Consider the following 17,780-nt stretch of genomic DNA (forward strand, 5'->3'; position numbering starts at 1 on the left):
AAAAAACGCATGTACAATCCGCATGCGTTTTTTCCTGCCAGGGAGAAGCGTAAAAAATATGCAGCATTTCTGCATCGTGGGCACATAGTCTTAAATGTGAGACGAGTTCAGGCGCAGTGAGCCTGAGAAGCCACAAAGGTCAGATCTGCTCTCCAGAAGGTGACTGTAACACTGTGAGATCAGGCTTCAAAGAGCATGTAAAGACAGGAAATAACTGGGAGGGGGTAGATTTTCTGATAATTTGGAGAAGAGAGGGAAACAAAACTAATTGAGCTGTGCCTATCAGATGAGCTTCGCCTGATGGAGGGTTAATACCAAGACTCAGGTGTGCGTCTTGGTAGGCCTTACATAGGCCTGGGAAGTTCAACACATGGGAGCACGGCAGGCTACTTGCAAAGCCCAACATGGAGCACAAGAAAGTTTAGCGGACCGGGGTGTTGGGTAACAGAGCCCAGATCAGGGGCAGGTGTGTAACACTTAAGAGCTCATTTACATATAAGAAAAACAAGGATTTCTCTGGAATAACACATTGGATTGCAGATATCAAAATATCCCTTTATTCAGCTTCTTGCAAGCCTTTAGGAGGGTTGATCCTACTGACAGATTCCCTTTAATGAAAATTGCCACAATAAAAACTGAAGCAGCAAACTTTGTGAAAATCAAAACTTGTGACAGTCTTAAAACTTTTGACCACGACTGCATAAATGCAGACATTGGAAAGAACTCAATTAACAATGCTGTTATTTACTTAGGTGACAAGTAAGTAACCAGTATTGTTACACTTGCAGATCAAGCGGCATTAGAGCCAAATAGTTAACCTGATCCGGTGCATTACAGAAAATGGGCTGACAGACTATACATGACAGTGTGCACTTTCTGAATAGTGTATAGAGCTGTTTAGTCAATATAAAGGTGTGGCTGTCACTGCTATTCACTATGTCAATGAATGGAGGGGATGGGTTAGAACATTGATTGGCAGCTAGGTCTCCCAGAGCTGGAGGCTGCCTCCTCTTACAATGCATTGGTAGGAGATTTTAGGGTTTCCATGTTGCCTCTAGCAACCTGTCTCTGTTCAATAAAAGAGAACAACACTACACCAAACACTGTGAGGACTACAAAGCGAGCGAGCCCGGATAATACGGAATTAAAACGCAAAACTTCATTACCAGGCTCACAGTAAGTAGTGGATGGAATCTATAAATGTGAACTATAGAAAGTTTAGAAAGTTTGATTTGTTTCCACTTTAAGAAAGTAAAAAGTTATGTGTTCAAAACAGGGAATGTTAGTGAATAGATTGCATTTAAATGCACAGTACAGCACAGATCCAGAAGGCATGAAAGGCATGGATGTTTTGGTAGATTAAAAGTCTATTAACTCTTTGAATGCACAAGATTAACAAGAGATAGATTGACCCACTACATTAAACAATGTGTTGGGAAGATGGAACACAATTTCATTCAGCAAAACAGTCATATTATATAATTTGTGTAGTAAATGTATATATTCTTTGTGGGGCAAATGAAGCATTGTTTAATGTGGAAGGTTAAGACTCGGATGGAATATGTTTATAGACAGTAAAGGATATACGGTAATTCTACTGTGTAACTCAATCTTTGTAATTATTATTGATACTTTATTTGTTGCATTGACAGATATTTTTTTTGTTATACATTTTTTACTCAAAAGTTTTAATATTCCAAAAACTATGGGTTATAAACATGGCATTTGCAAATTATTGATACATGTAGAAGTGAATCATGAATTAATACTTTTGGTAAAATTGTAGAAAAAGGGATAGAAATTATAAACATGATTATGTAATCAGTATAGAAGTAACATTTTACATTATAATATACACCCCAATGAAGGTTTGCAGAGCAAAGTTGAAGTTTACACTACAGAATTAAAAATTCTAATAAACATAAACATAAGATTGCATTATGAAATCTGGGTCTATGAGTATACTGTCATTCGTAGTACCCCCATGTCAAAGTCAGTCCACATCCTGACTTCCGCTGTAACAAACTCCCAAAACAATTCCAACTAGGGCCCCTATATCAGAGCTAGTCATGGCCACCAAAACACAGGTAGCAAACACCCCTATATACACTAAGTGCGATAGCCTCCATGTTTCTACAATTAACTGTTTCTCAGACTTACAAGTCACCGTGTCAGCAGCATCTTTAAGTAACTGGTTCTGTCGAGAGACAGTAATGCAGCAGGATAGTCATTACTGACAACTTCTGACTTGAGTGTATTTAAAGTATAGTCTTTTATAGACGGGTAACTTGTTTGATTCGTTCATAACATAAGTTGCCAAGGTATACAAAGATAACTATTTACATACTTGGAAGTACACAGAAATGTTTCAGGAAAACAAGGGGGAAGGGAAAATCGGATGGTGATATTAAGACACGATATGCCCGCTATGACTATCCTGTAAGTTAGATACAATTAGATGAATGAGGATGATGAGTCGAGTCAGATTGAGAAGACTAATATAGTCTTAAACAACGCTAAGGTCTCTACGGTGAATGTTTTGGAATCATAATAGAGCCAGAACTTTTTTAATTTTTGTTCAATATGGACGTGTGAGGGCTTATTTTTTGCAGGACAAGTTGTACTTTTAAACGCCATCACTGGTTTTACCATATTGACGCGCCCCCTGGGCCGTGGGGTACCCGGTGCCGGGCCGGTAGATGCTGGGGGTTGTAGTCACAGTGGCGGTGACCCGGTCCGTGACCCAGGGTGGTTAATCTAAGGGAAATTATATATGGGTTTTATTAAAGAGTCCGACTAACTACACCACCTGTGGAGTGCGGCTAAAGGGGCCGCCGCTGCGGAACAGTCCTCTGAAGCTGGTGGTTTTGCAGCAATGATGGTATAACAGTGTGTGGATGATGGTGGTTGTGCAGGTTGTGCTGGGCGTTGTAGTGCAGTGAGGGATGGCGCAGCAAGGAACACAGAGACAAGATAGTGCAGTCCCAGGGTCTTTACTCACAGTTGTTGCAGTCCAGATTACAGGTACCAGAGCAATCTCCCCCGTCGTGATGTGCGTACTCAGTGAGGGGCTCAGTCCACCCCCAGATAGCTCCGGAGTGCATAGCAGGACCCCCTTCTGTGTCCTTTCTCTGGCCTCTTCCCTGCACCTCACACCTAGTGACTTCAATCCGGTACCCGCGGGCCTTGGCGGGCGACGTATGTTCCGTCCCCTGGGTCCTATGTGGCTACCTTCTTGGTGAGACTGGCGTGGACTTGTGGCTACAGGACTTAAAGTACTGCAGCCTCCGGTTTCTAGCTAAGACTTGCAATCTTTCACTAGTTGAGGGACCCGGTTCCCTTCTTCTGGCCTGACCCCTCCACCTGCCGGCAGATTCGGGCGTACGGGTGGCCTCCAGCACTGCCCGTACCCCTGGGATCCCTTCTGTTCCTGGAGCCTTCCTGCTCCCTCTCCTCTCTTCTCTCAGACTTGGGCCTCACTGGCTAGGCCCGCCTCTGGAGCAGAGCTCATACAGAGCCTCTGCTCCTGTCACTTCTCCTCCTCTGACTGTTTACACCGAACTAAGATGGTTTCCTATTTATACTCTCTCTGTCATGTGCTCCCCTAAGCTACCTTCTCCACCCACACCCACTACATAGTCCCCTCCCGCCAGCCAGGGAACCTGGGGCTGAGCTCTCCCTTAGGAGCAATCTCGCCCTGCCCCCGCTGCAGGTATGTGTTGGATGCAGGTGTTAGGGTCCTGAGCTGTACTCCTTCCTTACCTGAGGGTGAGATACCACACCTCTGGGTGAGATGCAGTACCTCTGTGGCGACTGAACCCTCAGGGGTGCCACAATATTGTGTGCTGGAAAACGGAAAAAAAATCCAAGTGCGGTGAAATTGCAAAAAAAATGCAATTCCACAGTTGTTTTTTGGGTCCTTTTTTTACCACGTTCACTGACTGCTAAAACTGACCTACCATTATTATTCTCCAGGTCATTACGAGTTCGTAGACACCAAACATGTATAGGTTCTTTTTTATTTAAGTGGTGAAAAAAAAATCCAAAGTTTGCTAAAAAAGAATAAAAAATGATGCCATTTTCCAAGACCCGTAGCGTCTCCATTTTTCGGGATCTGGGGCAGGGTGAGGGCTTATTTTTTGCGCGCCGGGCTGACGTATTTATTGATACTATTTTGGGGTAGATCCGATGTTTTGATCGCCCCTTATTGCATTTTATTGCAATGTTGCAGCGACCAAAAAAACGTAAATCTGGCGTTTAGAATTTTTTTCTCATTACACCGTTTACCAATCGGATTAATTCCTCTTTTATATTGATAGATCAGGCGATTCTGAACGTGGCGATACCAAATATGTGTATGTGTTTTTTTTTTTATTATTTTATTTTGAATGGGGCGAAAGGGGGGTGATTTAAGCTTTTATATTTTTTTTATTTTTTTTATATTTTTAAAAACTTTTTTTTTCCATTTTTTGCTTGCTTCAATAGTCTCCATAGGAGACTAGAAGCAGCAGTTGTCTGATTGCTTCTACTGCATACAAGCGATGAGCAGATCGCTTGTATGCAGGAGAAATGCTCACTTGCTAGGAGCGCCGACCACTAGGTGGCGCTCATAGCAATTGAGACATGACAACCACAGGCATCTGTTGCAGACCCTGGGTTGTCATGCCCATCCATCGATGACCCGCAATCACGTGACAGGGTCACCGATGGGTGGGGCTTAGGACGCGCTTCCCGGGAAGTGCGAGTTAAATGCCGCTGTCAGAGATTGACAGCGGCATTTAACATGTTAACAGACGCGGGTGGATCGCGATTCCACCCGCGGCTGTTGCGGGCACATGTCAGCTGTAATAATCAGCTGACATGTGCCCGGTTCAGTGCTGGCTCAGCGCCGGAGCCCCCACTGAACCGGCCTTTCCGACCAGGTGCGTACTATTACTGACCTGGTCGGAAAGGGGTCAAAGGGACTCTTTCAGCACACAATGACTGTTACATGATTGGCCCCGCCGTGATGCACCGTGTGGGGCCAATCATTTAAATACACCTTCCCTCCTGCTTGGTTTTCATCTATAGCTGCCCTTTTCTGTCACTATAAAGCCAGAGCTGTCAATCAAATAATGGTAAATAAATGGTTGGAGATAGAGGGAAAACAAGCAGGTGGGAAGATGTATGTAAATCAGTCATATAGTCTCTCTTTAACATTGCAATGTATAGGAGAAACTTTGCAATTTATTTATGTATTTATTTTTTCATACATGAAATGTCACTGATAGTAAAAACTGGTATAAGGACTAAACACTGATTCTTAATACCGTGGAAAAGCTGTCTGTTTTTACAACAAGAAAAATCACTGATGTGTAAGTGAAACCTTAGCGTGACGAGATGAATTGTCAATTATCTACTGCTTTTGGCATTGATGTAGACGCTGAGCCAGTCTGATAGCGGTAAGCAGTCACAATCCCAATTTTGTAGATTGTACACAGCATGTTCTTGTCTGACTAGGGTTACGTTGTACGTCGTGCCATAAATTAGCGTACAGAAATTCCCTTCTCTGCTCATATATAATCCAGACAGACACATTCTTTGTGGCTTAGAAACCTAACAGGTGAAAGAAATGATTTCTTTCTCATCTTTACCTTTCCTATGACCTACAGAGTTCAGTTACACGTAGATTCTGCATATAAAATGTAATTTCCTTCTTCTGAAAATTCTAAATTGTTTATGTTAATTATAAAATTCAACAGGTTGTCATAGCAGCAAATCCAGTGTTTCCTTTCTCTTAATAACCTGTATTGGAATGTAAGGGCATAATTGAAACAAGCGGTTAAAATCTGTACCGTAATACTGTAACTCTAAATATCATGGTGGCTTATCTGGTCATTATCACTCCAGACAGTCCGGACTGTAGCTTTGTGGATGATGGTAGATGATTTTATCGAGACTTTATTTGTTCTTTTTTGTCATGCATGATTTACAGACACGGCAGTGGTACTCAACCTGCCAGACCGGAGAAACTTCTGAAACAGCTCCTCTTTCCATAAGATGAAAGCAGGCTCAGACTGGCCCACAGGGGTACAGGTGAATTCCCTGGTGGGCCCCTGAACATGAGTGGCCTTCCAGCTTTGCATGTGATATTTCAATTTTTCTTTTTTAATAAATTTGCAAAAAAATCTACATTTCTGTTTTTATTTCAGTCAAGATGGGGTGCAGAGTGTACTTTAACGAAAAAAAAAAAATGAACTTTTTAGAATTTACCAAATGGCTGCAATGAAACAAAGAGTGAAAAATGTAAAGGGGTCTGAATACTTTCCGTACCCACTGTATACAAATAGAGGCAAATTTCAGCCTCATTTGCTTAAAGAAGCCCTCCCATTCTGTTTCTCTTCTGAGTCACCTGACGGTGATTCAGACTCCCCGGATCATTCTGTGATCTATTTGTGAGCCGGAGGTCTCTTTAACAATATAAGCCTCATTCTCATACTCCATGGATTTACTTGATAAAATACACTGTCGGGGCACACAGAGTGCAGTGTGATCTGGAGAGTCTGAATTGCCATCACATGACTCAGAAGAGGACCAGAGCGGTGCTTGATACCAGAGAAGATGTCGATAGGTAAGTATATTAACAGACTGACACTACACTGCACTAACATTTACAGAGGTTTAAAGGGAAACAATTCTTTAAGAAACAATTTTATTATTATATAGAGGCATAGGTTTTCTGAGATTACATAATTGCAGTAGCAGACCGCTCAGGATTCACCCTCCCTGGGCTCTGCCTTCTCAATATCAGCACAGGGGCTCCTTCCCCACCAATCAACTTGCAGTGTCCAGGACTGATATTGATGGTGTATCCTTAGGATAGGTCATCAACATCAAATCGGTAGGGGGCCAAAAACCGAAACCCCACCAATCAGCTGTTACCAGGTTTGGTGGAACCTGGAAGTACACATTTGTATAGAGCCAAAACACCACAGTTCTGTAGATTGTGTAGTGGCCATTCTCAGGTACTACAGCTCAGCTACTATTAAATAGGTGCTGAGCTGCAATACCCAAGAATGGCCACTATACAATGTACAGAATGGTTCTGTTCCTGCTGTGCACTGACTGTTAGCAGGAGTGTCCAGGAGAAAGGTGCTGCAACCCATCCAGACAAGTTCTGGTATGGCTTGGACCACACAGTACATACTATATTAATGTAGAATATTGTTTAATACGAGGAGCATTTACAATCCAGAATTATGTGTTATTATTTATATAGACACAGAGCAAGTCTAACAGAAGAAACATCACAGCGTCTGGGAAATCTCAAAGACCAGATTTTGGCCAAAGCTAAAGAATGGTTTCATAGATAGGAAGAGATGACCCATAGCAGTGGTCCCTCACATCTGGCCTTGGTGGCCATTTTCCTGTGCAAAGTGGTATTAATATTGGCTAATATTCATTATGTATTTAATATGTATAACTGTAATGCAGAATATTTTATGTTTTTTTTTCTTCATGTCTTCTAGATTACAAGATGTCTAATCATCTTCTATCACCACCCCGATTATCAATGCCTAGACTGCCTATCATTGAGCATCCATTGTCCCGACTTGGTGACCCAGAAACGTTATCGTTAAGAGGATTTTCTAGGGCTGATGTAGCACATCATAGGGAAAAAGTACCACAAACCAGAAGGAGCATTCACACAGTGTTGTCCTCTTACAGAGACAGAAGTCTACCACTTACACCTTTAAAACCTCATATTCCAGGTGTACAAGTGACCATTGCAAATGACCAAAACAAGACTAGACTCCCCATATTTGGTAAGTTTACATGTGACCTATGTAGAACAGGTTTATAACTACTCACCAAATTTTAGATCAGATCACAACTCAACAGTTAATAAATATGTTTACTGACCTTTCTTAAAGGGAACCTGTCACATTGAGCATGAAATCTCATCTGCCAGTAGAATGACATAGACCAGGAAAAGCTGAACAGATGCCATATGGCTACAGATTCAATGTAACTTGCTGCTTATAAATTATAATCCCTGCTCTCTGAGTTTATAAGTCAAGTGGGCGGTGCAATTCATTATCTGTTTATGCACAATTATACAGGGAAGGCTGCTATTCAGTGATAAGGTACTGCTAAACAAAACCTGTCAACAAGTCAAAAGTGGTCATTTTTTACTTGCGGCCCGCATGAGTGATATATATTTTTTAAAATTCTTCATACAGTTCGCCTTTTTATTTAGCGCTAATTTTCTGGCCTTTACCAAAAGGGTGTGGCTCACAGGATTCCCTGGGGGCATGTCTTTAGGCTGCTCAGTATTATTACCCTGTCAGTATCGCCCACTTAGTAAAGACCATAGAATTATCACTAAATATAAAGGCCTGTATCTCTGGAACCGTATGATGGATTTTTCAAATTCAAAAGTTTTCATTTATTTTATGGAAGAAAATGGATACAACAGGTACAGTTACGTGAGCAACTCAATATGCTAAACTCCTCCTGTCCTATAAGATTCTGCCCATAGTTTGTACCATAATTTCCAAGCTGACAGGTTCCCTTTGAAGAGAACCTGTCAGCATGATTTTGTAATGTAAAATAAAGACTTTTTCTGCAATGGGACAGTAACTACATTACGGATTACATTGATACCTTTGGTGAAGAAATCCGCTTAGTAATTTTTATTTAATCAGCATTTGAAGTTTTCTGCTAATTAGATTTCGTCGCACAGGGGCCGGACTGTACACGGGGTCTTCTCCTACCTGTCTGTGATTCCACTGTGAATGAGAAGTCATTACTGAGATTTCAAACAAAGTGGCAGGTCATTTACACATGAGAGGCAAACAGAGGGGCCGGAGAATCACACACAGGGAGGAGAAGACCCCGTACAGTCCGGCCACTGTGCACCCAACTCTAATTAGCAGAAAATTTCAAATGGTGATTGTGCCGATACAGCGTAAAATCTTAATTAGCCAGACAATTAGATTTGTTAAGTCAAGAGAAATACACTATTGTGTTGTGTTGACTTATAAATGTATTTGCATTTCTCTTGCCGATCAAAGAGGTCATAGTATTTGTATAACCCTGAATGCTGACTTCTATTCCTTTGGAAACAATGATGTTTACTATGCTAATGACATATTGTACTAAAAAGCCAGCTAGATGTGTATTTACAAGAGCCCCCTGTGATACCAACTATGTAAATTGATTAGCTCAAACAATGAGACTTGTGTGAGCCCTGCACCCTTACCTCTGACTGATGACCTTACACAGATGTAAATATAAATAGGGATGTCTGTAGTGCTGGAAGGAGAATCAAGGAGCATCAGAAAGACTTTACAAGGAGAATGAGAGACATCCTTCAGGAAAGTAGATAAATAGCATGGCATCCAAAAAGAGACAGATTTGGATTTTACATGATTCTAGCCTAAGGGTATCGGCCCTGACTGGAAAGACTCGGATCTGCTCCATTGACCATCAGAGAGACATGGATACATTTTGGGGAGAACAGGGTGAGACGAGGAAGTCACCTGGCCCTATGGATAAGTTGTTTGGGGTTGCCTGGAGGGACCCACCAGTGGCCTGGAACCCATGGAGACATTTGAAGAAGCCAGATTGGGACCTGCTGGTCATCTGGCCCCATGGAAACTCTCAGAGAGGCCAGGGTGGGACCCTTGATTCTCCTGGTCTTGTACCTCAATGGACTGCTAGCTTCCTAAGCTTGCCGCTACTTTCTCTCTGTGGGGGCCCACCAGAAGCGGGGGGCCACTGGTTGAGGTAGTCGGCCCTGGAAGTCTCCAAAATCGCAGCTGTTCTATCCCAGGCGGGTGAAGAAGGAAGGATGAGACTGTGTAATGTTGTACCATCTTGGGTATTTGCTGGGACTGTTCTATGTGTTTATTGTCCGCTTTGTGGTTCAATAAACTATTGCCACGCTGTTTTACCATCACCCTGTGTTGTCTGAGCAGCGTTACACCCACGGGAGACTCCGGGTCTTCACAGTGATTATCTAAGAATAACAAAGCGGATTTCTTCACTAAAGGTATCAATTTAATCAGTATTACAGCACCATTACAGCCATGTCTTTACATTACAAAATTGTGCTCACAGTTTCTCTTAAATATCTTAAGGATCTCAAGATCTTATATCACTTTTATTCTGCTTTTTGTGAATCTTTATTACAGTCTCTCTCTCTCATCTAGAAAGTTGACTGTTTTCTGCAAAAAATGCAAAATTGATTTATTAAAATAAATGTCATATGTTTTAGTTATTATTATTATTATCATGCTTTATTTGTTTAGTGGCAATTTTTTTTTATTTTTGCCATAATTTATGGATTTGTAGAACTCAGAGGAAGTAGAGCTTGTAGTGCCCTTCTCATCCGAATCTTGGTTTGCATGGTGGGAGTATACAGTATATTAGTATACAACAAAATTCACATTTCCAAAAATAGACCGAACTGTTAATGCAGAAGAGAATTTTACATGCATAGACTGAAAGAAGCATGACATTTTCCTAGGTCAGGAGTCAATGGGTCTATATTGAATTTCAGCATGTACAATATGCAAGCACAAAACACCATCCTCCTATGAAAAACAGGCTGCTGATGCTTATTTTAGAATCGGTGCTGGATAAATGCTTTGATCACGAGGCAACATTTGTTGGAAGACCATTTTTCAATGCAGTTTTGGTTGGTCATCTCAAGAGGTTTCATTGTATAAGGAAATCTTTATTAAATTAGTATCTGGTATATATAACATATATAGCAGACTTAAAGTATAACTTTTAACCGCTTCCCGACCGCCCACTGTACATAAACGTCGGCACTGCCTGGGCTCTGTGCAGCGCCGACGTTTATGAACGGTTGGTGGTCCCGCAGCCCTCAGGACCCCCAGGGTCCTGCAAGTGCTGCGGTTGCGGTTTAGAGCGATAGCTCTGACAGGGGACATCATCGGGACCTGATTGGATCAGATACCAATGATGTTAACCCTTCTTCTATATGCCGCGATCTATAGTGATCGCGGCATATAGAATATAGTGAGAGGAGAGGGGGTTGTCCACTTACCTCTCCGACGGCCCCCTGATGTCTTCCAGGACCTGCCATTGTTATGGCACCCGGAGGTCACATGACCGCCTCCGGATCTGCCATATATGGTGTCCTGCTAGGCTCAGCCTGCAGCTGAAGTCTAGCAGGAGACAGACAATGTAAAACTGTCAGCACAGAGCTCTCATGCAATGCAATACATGTCTATTACATTGCATGAGAAGTGATTAGAAAAATAAAAATTAATGTCCCATACAGGGACTAATTATAAATGTAAAAAAAAGTCTAAAAAATGTTTTCAAGCTGTTAAAAAAAATCACAAAATAACTAAAAATAAATAAATAAAATATTAAACCAATAAATCCGTATATTTATGCAAAAACAAAAAAAGTACACATATTTGGTATCGCCACGTCCGAAACAACCCAATCTATAAAACTGTCACACTAATTAACTCCTTCTGTGCACACCGTAATAAAAATAAATAAAAAACAGAGCAAAAAACTATGCTTTTTCATCATATCGCCAAACAAAAAGTGGAAAAATATGCGATCAAAAAGCAAAATGGAAATAAAAATGATACCGCTGAAAACGTCATCTTGTTCCGCAAAAAAAAGCAGCCATACAGCTCCATCAGCCGAAAAATAAAAAAGTTATAGCTCTCAGAATAAAGCGATGCAAAAAAATATTTTCTCTATAAAATTGTTTTATTGTGTAAAAGCGCCAAAACATAAAAAAAATATACAGTAAGTGTAGTATCGCTGTAAACATAGTGACCCGAAGAATAATGCTGCCTTATCACTTTTACCACATGCAGAACGGCATAAAAAAAACCCTCAAAAAACAATTCCTGAATTGTTGGTTTTTGTTAATTTTACCTCCCAAAAAACGGAATAGAAAGCGATCAAAAAATGTCACGTACCCAAAAATGGTACCAATAAAAATGTCAACTAGTCCCGCAAAAAACAAGCCATCACATGACTGTCGGCCGAAATATGGAAAAATTATAGCTCTCAAAATATGGCGATGCAAAAACTAGATTTTGCAAAAAAAGCGTCTTTTAGTGTGTGACAGCTGTCAATCATAAAAACCTGATATAAATCTGGTATCTCTGTAATCGCACCGACCCGAAGAATAAAGTAATCTCATCACTTATACCGCACGAGGAACGGCGTAAAAAAATAAATAAAACCAATTCTTCACCTGCTACTGATTTGTTTATTATGTCTCCCAAAGATCGCAGTAAGGCTCTGCTCACATTTATCTTGCACTCTGCGCTGAGCACTTACACCAGAGTTTCCGTGTAAATCTCTGAAATACGTGATTCAGACGTAACCCACGGCAGGAGATTCCCTGTAAGGAGGCAGATATAGGCCACTGTGGATGCCGTCTGGCCTGTGATCCCACGGTGTCAGTTTTTTTAGGCGTGCATAAAAGTGCGGTTGGCCACAATTTTGTGCACATCTTAAAAAAAGGACATCACTAAACAGAGGCCAGACGGAGTCCAGAGTAACTCTGCTGCCTCATTACAGTGAATGGATCCGGCAGGGGTTTCATCTGAATTACATCACTTGGTCACTTGGAAATTTAGATGGAAATCCCGATGTAAGTGCTCAGCCTAGAGCGCTGGATAAATGTTACGTAAAATGTTCCCAATAAAAGCTTCAACTCAGTCTTCAAAAAAAGCTAGTCCCCACTCAGGTCCGTTATCTGTTAAAGATATAAGGGACTTCCAAGTTACTGGTAGCAGAAAGGCTCTGGAAAAGCGAAATGGCCCTTGCCCCCCAAAAGAAAATCAGAAAATTTTGTGCTCCCAAATCCAAATGCCTATTCTACAATAATTTGTTCTCCAATTGTCAAACAGCGCTCCGTCCCTCCCAGATCTCGCCGTATGGCTAAGCGGTATGATACAGCTACATATGGGGTATTGCCACTTTTAGAAGAAATTGTGTGTGTGTTACCTATTGCCCTGTGTGAAAATGTAAAATCTGAGGATAAAACATTTTTTGTGGGAAAAATGTGAAAATTTTATTTTTACTGCTCAATATTATAAACTTCTGTGAAGCACGTGGGGGTGCAAGGTGCTCACCACACATCTAGATAAGTTCCCTAAGGGGTCTAGTTTCCAAAATGGTGTCACTTGTGGGGGATTTCCACTGTTTAGGCACATCAGGGGCTCCCCAAATGCAACATGGCGTCCGCTAATTATTCAAGCATATTTTACATTCAAAAAGTCAAATGGCGCTCCTTCCCTTCCAAACACTGCCGTGCGCCCAAACAGTGGTTTTCCCTCCCATATGGGGTATCGGCGTGTTCAGGAGAAATTGCACAACAAATTTCATGGTGCGATTTATCCTATTACCCTTATGATAATGCAAAATTAAGGGATGAAAAACTTTTTTGTGGGAAAAATGTGAAAATGTTATTTTTACAGCTCAATATTATAAACTTCTGTGAAGCACCTTGGTGTTCAAGGTGCTCACCACACATCTAGATAAGTTCCCTAAGGGGTCTAGTTTCCAAAATGGTGTCACTTGCTGGGGGGTTTCCACTGTTTAGGCACATCAGGAGCTCTCCAAATGCAACATGGCGTCCGCTAATTATTCAAACAAATTTTACATTCAAAAAGTCTAATGGCGCTCCTTCCCTTCCGAACTCTGCAGTGCGCCCAAACAGTGGTTTTCCCTCATATATGGGGTATCAGTGCGCTCATGAGAAATTGCACTACAAATTGTGCAGTCCTTTTTTTGCTGTTACCTTGTGAAAATAAAAAAATTGGGTGTAATGTAACATTTTTGTGAAAAAAAGTTAAATGTTCATTGCTTTCTTCCACATTCCAAAAATTCCCGTGAAACACCTGAAGGGTTAATAAACTTCTTGAATGTGGTTTTGAGCACCTCGAGGGGTGCAGTTTTTAGAATGGTGTCACTTTTGGGTATTTTCTGTCATAAAGGCCCCTCAAAGTCACTTCAAATAAGATGTGGTCCCTTAAAAAATGTTTTTGTAAATTTTGTTGGAAAAATGAGAAATCGCTGGTCAACTTTTAACCCTTATAGCTTCCTAATAGAAAAAAAATTTTGGTTCCAAAATTGTGCTGATGTAAAGTAGACATGTGGGAAATGTTATTTATTAACTATTTTGTGTGACATATCTCTCTGATTTAAGGGAATGAAAATTCAAAGTTTGAAAATTGCAAAATTTTCAAAATTTTCGCCAAATTTCCGTTTTTTTCACAAATAAACGCAAGTGATATCGAAGAAATTTTACCACTATCATGAAGTACAATATGTCACTAAAAAACATTCTCAGAATCAGGGGAATCCGTTGAAGCGTTCCAGAGTAATTACTTCATAAAGTGACAGTGGTCAGAATTAAAAAAATTGGCCTGGTCACGAAGACAAAAACAGGCTCTGGCACAAAGTGGTTAATATATTCTTTAAAAAGACAATTAGGTGAAAGACGCACATGACGCGCCCCCTGGGCCTGTGCTGTGCAGGGGGATACCCGGAGCCGGATCGCTGGGGGTTGTAGTCTCAGTGTGGCGGTGACTCGGTCCGTGCCCAGGGCGGTCAAACCAGTGGCAGTCTATTGGTATTGTAATTGTCCGACTACGCCACCCGTGGATTGCGGTCAGTGGGGACCGCCGCTGCGCTGCAGACCGCTGAGGCTGATGTAGTTTGTGCAGCCGAGTATGGGATAACTCCCCACGGGAGAAGTATTGCCTCAGGGCAGCTAATGTGGATGATGGGAGTGATGGTGTGAGCGTCCCAGTAGTAATGGTGCTGGTGCGGCAAGGAATCACAGAGACGTGTGGTGCAGTTCAGGGTCTTTACTGATGGTATAAAGCAGACCCTCCCGGGAGTACTGGTTAGCAGTAGGGGCCTGGTCAGTCTGTGAGCAAGCAGGATCTCCCCTGGCCAGGTGGAGTTGTAGGCCTCCCCGACAATCTGCACTCTTTCCTGGCTACCTTGCTCTATGCGGGTAGAAGTAGTCCACGTCCCTGAGTATACCGTGTGGTGCTCACCCGTATGGCCGGTGACTTGGGGCCTTCCGTCAGCCTTCGCTTCACGATGGCGGTGCTGGTCCCTTGCTTGTGACCGTGCCTTCGGGTTTCTAAGGCCAGAGGACATGGAATCCTCTGCCGGTTGGATTCTGCTGCTGGACCTGGATGTCCCCACAGCCTCGGACTCCGTGTCCGGTATTAGTGTCTTCAGCCAAGGCGAGCTCTCTAGCTTCCAGCCTCTGGCACTCGCTCCTGCTCCTACAGAGCTCCTAGTGCTTGCTTTCCCTCAGTCTGGAACTTCACTCCAGGCTCTGACTGCTCTGCTTGTTCTGCAGGCTCTGTCTCACCTAATCCCACCCCAGACCCAGTTTATAAGGGCAGATTCCTCCCCTCCCAGGTCTGGGTGGGCCGTGTTGCATGCTTAGGGCTCCTGACCAGAGAAACCTCCCACTTGCTCTCAGACATAATATCTCTATTACAGTGGCAACCAGACCCCTGGGGTGTCACATTCCCCCCTAGTAAATTTTAGTACTCCGGGACTAAACACATTTTTTTAAGAAACATAAATACAGGGTATAACAATAACACAATAACATATTTACAAGAAGCTTTAGTTCTTTAAAGGTCACGGCGTGTCCGCAACCGGGTGTCCATATCACCCAAGGTGAAGCTTTAAGCGAAGTAGGGGACCTGTCCGAAGCAAACCCCTTGCGTTGGCCCTGGGCGTGGCTGCAAGGCTGGAGCTAGCTACTTTGGGCCGCAAGTAGGCCACGCCAGACAGGTTTTCTCTTCCGCGGCTGTCTTCGCAAGAGGCACCGAGGTGCAACTATCTACAAGAATGTTCCGGTTATCCAGTGTCCATAACCTGTTAGTCCAAATAAATCTGCAGGGTAACTGAGAAACATAATTAATAACAGGCAACAAACATAAACCATAAACATTTTCAAGAAACAGATAAATTCACAGTGCATTAGTTATATTCTCCAGCGAGCGGGCATCTGACCTCTAGTGACTCTAGTGGACCTACGGAGCTCACTAACTGGTCCTGCACTACAGGGTGTAGGGGATGTTATAGGTAAGCTGGGCAGCTGTCTGCGCACTCTTTGGCTCACTAGGGGCACGGCAGGCTCACTACTAGCAGAGGGTTGATTCTCCTGTGCTGCTGGTGTGGATTCTTCTGCCTCCTGGGCCGGCTGCTCTTCCAGCTCTACCTGGTCTTCTGTAGGCACTTGAGGGGCTGGATGGAGAAAGGTGAGGACGGGCACCACGATAGCGTTGTTTACTTGTGTCCAGGACCGGGGAAAGTCTCCGAGTACGGTAGTGATCATTTCCTCCTTTTCCTCTACGGGTTGAGGGTCTTCCTGATCTTCATCCGTGCTTTGCAACTTCTCGGGGCACTTTTTCAGGTGGTCTCTGGAGACAGTGGCTGTGGTCTCTCCTCCATCCTTGCTGATGACGTACACCTTTGGATTATGGTGGCTTGAGGGCAGTATGGTGTACGGTTCCTTTTCCCATTGGTCGTCCAACTTATGGAGCCGCCTTTTTCTTTTCAAGACCTGCTCTCCAGGTACCAGGGGAACAGCGGGAGCATGTTGGTTATAAGTTCTCTCCTGCCTTTCTCTTGATTGACAGAGACTTCGCTCGACGCTCTCTAGTACTTTCCGGTACTGCTGCTGCCGTTCTGTATCCCAGTCTGTCTCTGGTGAGGTGTCCTCGGGTATCAGGACTCCCATATCCAGGTCAACAGGCAGCTTACCAGGTCTTGCTCGCATTAGGTAAGCCGGGGTACAGTTGGTGGAACCTACCGGGATGTGGTTATACAGGTCCACCAGATCGGGCAGTTTCTCAGGCCACAGACTGCGTTCTTCCAGGGGCAATGTTTTTAGCAGATCTATCACCACCTGGTTCATCTTCTCGCAGAGTCCATTGGTTTGGGGGTGATAGGGCGTTGTTCTTATCTTCTTGCAGCCATACAGGTTGCAGAACTCCTGGAAGACCTCCGCTTCGAAGGCTGGTCCTTGGTCCGTCAGCACTTGGTCCGGGTACCCGTGTGGGCGGCAGAAGTGCAGCTGGAAGGCTCTAGCTGCTGTTTGTGCTGTTAAGTCATTGACGGGGACCACCACTAGGAATCGGGAGTAGTGATCCACGATGGTTAGGGCGTAGACATACCCGCTTCTGCTTGGAGCCAGTTTAACATGGTCCAGAGCGACCAGTTCCAGCGGCTGCCTGGTGATGATGGGCTGCAGGGGAGTCCTCTGGCTGGCACGGTCCCTTCTTCTTAGATTGCACGGGCCACAGTCTCTACACCACCTCTCAATGGCTCCTCTCATGCCTATCCAGTAGAACCGTTCACGCAGCAGGAACTCCAGCTTCTTCCATCCGAAGTGCCCGGCCCCATTGTGGTAGGCCTCCAGCACCATAGCCGCGTCCTGTCTCGGTACCACCACCTGCCAGATCAGCTCATGTGTCCGGGAATTGACCATTCTGCGGCACAACTTCTCCTTGTAGAGGAACAGTCTGCTCTTCTCCGTCCACAGTTGCTTGGTCTCTTCCGGAGCGTCTGGGTCTAGGCGGGCGTCAGCCTGGGTCTGCATTTCCTTCACCAGACGGACTGCGGGGTCACTGTCTTGCGTCTCCGCCCAGTTGTAGTGGGGTAAGGGGTTGAACATAGCGTATTGCTGGCCCCTCACATGGTGGGAATACTTGGTAATCCCATGACGGTGAAATGCAGGGAGTTCG

At 43.5% G+C, this 17,780-nt stretch overlaps 1 protein-coding gene across 3 annotated transcripts in view; it reads left to right on the forward strand.

The window, feature by feature from the left end:
* The first annotated feature begins 1,007 nt into the window (after nucleotides 1-1,007).
* The window catches only part of LOC141156404 (EF-hand calcium-binding domain-containing protein 6-like), a 320,593-nt gene continuing 303,820 nt past the window's right edge, over nucleotides 1,008-17,780 (forward strand). For 2 of the 3 annotated variants that reach the window (XM_073642606.1, XM_073642599.1), the window contains exons 1-2: nucleotides 1,008-1,176; nucleotides 7,509-7,805. In XM_073642606.1, the coding sequence (XP_073498707.1) occupies nucleotides 7,517-7,805 (289 nt within the window). In that variant the 5' untranslated portion in view covers nucleotides 1,008-1,176; nucleotides 7,509-7,516. The remainder of the gene's footprint in view (nucleotides 1,177-7,508; nucleotides 7,806-17,780) is intronic. The other variant, XM_073642612.1, reaches the window with a different exon arrangement.

Source organism: Phyllobates terribilis, unplaced genomic scaffold (assembly GCF_046119375.1).
Source record: "Phyllobates terribilis strain yellow unplaced genomic scaffold, ASM4611937v1 Scaffold_1__5_contigs__length_1240528914, whole genome shotgun sequence".
In the NCBI taxonomy this organism is placed as follows: domain Eukaryota; kingdom Metazoa; phylum Chordata; class Amphibia; order Anura; family Dendrobatidae; genus Phyllobates; species Phyllobates terribilis.